At 42.8% G+C, this 4,512-nt stretch overlaps 1 protein-coding gene across 1 annotated transcript in view; it reads right to left on the minus strand.

Moving 5' to 3' along the window:
• si:rp71-17i16.5 (phosphatidylinositol 4,5-bisphosphate 3-kinase catalytic subunit gamma isoform) overlaps positions 1-4,512 on the minus strand; it is a 13,888-nt gene that overhangs the window by 8,703 nt on the left and 673 nt on the right. The window contains exons 2-4 of the mRNA XM_032519778.1: positions 2,557-3,710; positions 1,533-2,202; positions 467-532 (exon numbers count right to left, since the gene is read on the minus strand). Coding sequence (XP_032375669.1) covers positions 467-532; positions 1,533-2,202; positions 2,557-3,710 — 1,890 coding nt within the window. The remainder of the gene's footprint in view (positions 1-466; positions 533-1,532; positions 2,203-2,556; positions 3,711-4,512) is intronic.

A 4,512-nucleotide genomic window follows, 5' to 3' on the forward strand; every position in this document is an offset into this window, starting at 1 on the left:
AGCCTCTAAACATGTTCAAAATGTCATTAAAAGTGCCTAGCCATGTGAAGTGATTCCTTCCGAGTGAACACAGTGAATCTGACTGCAGTAGATTTGAAAGAAATGCATGAAAGTTGTGCTAATTCATCTCTGTTCAGTTCTGGTGTTGAGACAGCGGTTAGAGTGCTTAGGGACCGTCTACAAACTACATCAAAATATGCAGTTTTATGTGTGTGCAAAAAGCCCCTCAAAAATGTTATTCGTTGTGCAAAATAAGAATTCCTTTAGACCTACCCAGCTGTGTGAAACTGAAAATCTAACCCCTTAACCAAAAATAATTAACACACAGTGAACAAATTATTTAGAATGTTCTTTAAATGGAGGAAAATGGCAAGAAAAATTACAAAGGATGTACAATATTCTTATATACTACTTATAAAAAGGTATTTGTTATGTACACCGTATATTTAGATGCTGCATGACTCACCCGCAGAGCGCTTCGGATGAGGAACCGAGCGAGGAAACTGTCATGGTAAGATTCCACTTTGAGGGTCTGTATGAATAAATGGGATAGAGATAAACTGTACATAATGACACCAATCTAAAGCCTCTTCATTATAACGTGAGAATGGTTCACATCCTTTTGAATGTGTTCAAACTTTTAAAGGGGCGCTATGCAGATTTGGCCATTTTGTCGCAGTTTTCTCGCTTTTTGCTCGCACGTTTATCTGAAGAGCTCCACCTACAGCTTCGGAATAGATATTTGGCAGCTCCTATGTTTGCTTGTGTCTGATTCCTTGCGCAGGTCTCTTTTTCTAGCTTTCTGATTCTTTTTTTGCCGGCTCAGCCATGAAAACTCCATCGCTATCTTGTTAGCCGGTTCCTGACTGGGCGTATGTGTGCAGTGCCGTGAAGCAATTCGTTACATTGCGAGACCTGATACCACCCGATACATCTTACTGTCTTGCTTTGGCTGACCTTAAAAAGTAATCTGGAGAAAGAGATAATTTAGCATAATAAGCTAGCTACAACAATAAAATATAGATACAGTACATCAAATAGATTAAATCTATTGCAATTGCAGCCATCAAAATCAATGGTCCCTGGCTAGAAATGAAAAGCACGTCTGATATTAAAGATTTATTGTTTTAAAAATGCCTAAGAAATTCAATTTTACATTGCATATGTGCTTAACGGAAAGCTTGACAGGTTTAGCAACAATAACTACGGAGGATAGGGCTTGTCCAAAATCGGCTGAAACACAGTGAACCTGTGGTTTTGGGGTCCCCAGGGTCTGGGGTTGGTGCCTCTTTGCCCCGTTGGTAATCCAGTTTTGGTTAAACATTTTTGATCTGAATGATTGAATTTTTAATGATTTCATAAATTATGTCACAATTTATTAGTTTATGTGTTTACTGTTTGGATTTTATGTTTTATTTAGGAACAATAGGTGTGGATATGAATCCATACTACTCAAATGTGCTTTTTTTTGCGCTTGATTGCATAATATTGGTCAGGACACACACCATATCAATTCACATGCAAACACTTACCTGCACCAGCTGCAGCAGATACTTCAATACATCATCATTGGACAGGCTCTCCAATTTCTGAACAGCCAGTCTCCTAACCATTAAATCAGGAAAGTCCATGCCTATTAGTTCCAGGGCCAATGTTACATCCAGTTCTGCCGGATCCCAGTTTTCCAGTAGCCAGTGGACATCCTCAACTACTCTGCGGTTCATCCAATCAACATTGCGCAGGTAATGGGGTAGATTTGAGGCATAGCGGATGCTCTCCTCACGGAACCTTGTGAGTCCAGCCCTTTTGGTGCGGGTGACTGTAGATCTGAGAGTTACAGTATCAGTCAATGAGTCCCGGCGAGGTTTCATATGCAGAGAGGAAAAATATGTGCTGGGTGAGGAGGGTGAGGTGGGTGAGAAGGTTGAAGAGGGTGAGGAGGAGGGGACATTAGAGGAAGCAGTATATTTGGTCATGGTGCACCTCGATGCAGGACTGCCCGAGCATTCAGAGGAGCTGAAGCTATTTGGCAGAACCACAGGGAAGCTGTAGCGGTCTAGAAGGAAGCTGATAGCCATGGACTCAGCTATGTCTGGGTTAGCAGCAGAAGACAACTTGTCTGCCTGGTAGGTAATGGCCCCTTCTTCCAGGTCAGGGTAGGGCCACATGTACAAGGTGTATGGGCCCTGGCTAAGGACAGACCTGCAGGGATGAACAAGTGCACAATTGGAAAAGATTTGTTATTAATTCATGATATATCAATGCTATACATGCAATTCAATTATGTCAGTGATACAAGTTGTATTTTTGCATCAGCAGAAGATGCGCTTAATTTTTGGCACAGGCCCCCCTGATATAATTTCTACCAGCCACTATTGATTTCTGCCCGGACTGTACAGTGTGTCTTGGTAAACATAAAAGGCCTACATAAAATCTCTTGAAAATCAAGTAGCTCTTAGATATACTGTAGGTAAATTTGAGGTTATTCCTTTTTGATATTTAACACTGACAAGACAAAAAACATCACAGTGTTGAAATGTATATTAAAAACCTAACCTGTGATCAATTAAGAGAAGATTGACAAAGTAGAGGACTTTCCCCTTCTCTTTCTGCAGGTCTTTGGTTACTGGGGAGATGTCACCCTCACTAGCAATAATAGTGAAACCCAGCTTGGCTCCACGTGGCAAATCACTGAGGAGAACATCAAAGTCCAGCCACTCATTCCAAAGCACTTCATCTGCAAAGGTCTTGGGAAGGGAGGACACTGAAGAGAGAACCTTGTTACCATAAAGTATGGAGGCTTTTACATAAACAGACTGAGGACATTTGCTTGGAAGCTTTGGGATGTCAAAACCGAGCAATTTCACCCTCAGTCTTCTGTTGCAGTCCCACAAGGATATCATGAAGATGTCATCCAAATCCTTCCCTTCGAGCCGGAGATCATCGTGGGAGCTAAACTGGCCACTGGAACCATCAACAAGTGGCCAGTCCACAGACTTGACAGTCTCATCGACAAGCTGCGACACAGGGACCACAGAGAGGTGGAGGTCTTGAATGGTTTTCAAGCACTGGCGAACCCAGAGGAAATCGCTCAGGGGGTAGTTTCCAGATAAAAACTCCTCCCTCCCAGAGACTTTTAACACCAGACGATCAGAAGTGTCATAATCAAGCCCCTGGTCTACCATCACCCTCCTGAATACTGTAAGGAGAACATCGGGTGTTGCACTAAAATCCACCTCTATGCTGAAGCTGATCTTGTTCATGAAATGGAGAGTGACAGGTAGCTTTCTATTGAGCTGGTCCTGTAGGTTATTTGGAATGGGGGCACTTGTTATCCAAGGCTCTGTGGCATATAACACGTCATCCCGATCCTTTAGCACTTGTCTTCTTGGAGATGCCAGGGTTCTTCGGGTGAATGTGAGCTCCCCAAGTCTGTCAGACGGTTCTTTCTCCAGGTTGTGTCCAATCAGATAAGCTAGACGCTGCTGTTGTTTCTTCTTCTCCTCTGAATCAACTGCCATCAGCGGTTTTACCACTATGTGCGCTAACAGACGCCCAGTGTCGTCACATGACCACGGAATGTCTAACGTCCTGATAACCTGACAGTCATCGAAGGCTTCATACCAGTCTTCCCCCCTGGCATATAGCAGAGTGTATTTCTCTGGGTCCAATACAGCAAGTGGGTCTGGATGGCAATTTTGTTCCTGTGCCTGAAGATATAGAGACACATATTGGAAGCATGATAATGTAGTTAAACTTAGTAAGTCTACACCCACACAAGCAGTGTGTGTAGCATACCTATGTCAGAGAGCTGTGGGAGGTTACAAAGGGGGAGATTGTGAGCAGCTGCGAGAAAATTGAGAGAACGGATACATGTGCCTCTGTGTGTCATTACGGAAAACGGTAAATTCTCCTGTTTTTCCCTATCAAGTTGTGTTGATGTTTTCTCGTCTTGGATGTCTACCAATGAATTGTCAATGCACTAACTAAAAGGGCAGGTCGGCTGAAAGTCCAAGCCAGGGACGACAAGTAAGCCCAATCATGTCACCTGCAGCCTGGCAAACCGAGTGTTTAGCTCTGTAGTTTCATATGCGTGGGCAGCCAAACTTTGGAAGCTCCTAACGACAGTGTTATGTTTTTCCTGGGTTGTGGTTATGCCGTGACAGTATCATAAACTATAAATAGCATAAAGGCAAGGCAAGGGAGATTTATTTGTACAGCACATTTCAGCAACAGGGCCATTCAAAGTGCTTTACACAAACACGATTCAAAAAATAAAAACAGATAAAACACAAGATTAAAAGTTACAGTGCAGGATAAGAAATTAAACATTAAAGAAATGAACAACCCTTTCAAGAAAGGCAACATCAAATAGAAAGGTCTTCAGCCTTGATTTAAAAAAAACTAAGAGATGCAGCGGACCTGCAGTTTTCTGGGAGTTTATTCCAGATATGAGGAGCATAGAAACTGAGCACTGCTTCCCCCCTGTTTAGTTCTGACTCTGGGGACAGA

The sequence above is a fragment of the Etheostoma spectabile genome, chromosome 7 (genome assembly GCF_008692095.1).
Source record: "Etheostoma spectabile isolate EspeVRDwgs_2016 chromosome 7, UIUC_Espe_1.0, whole genome shotgun sequence".
NCBI lineage: Eukaryota > Metazoa > Chordata > Actinopteri > Perciformes > Percidae > Etheostoma > Etheostoma spectabile.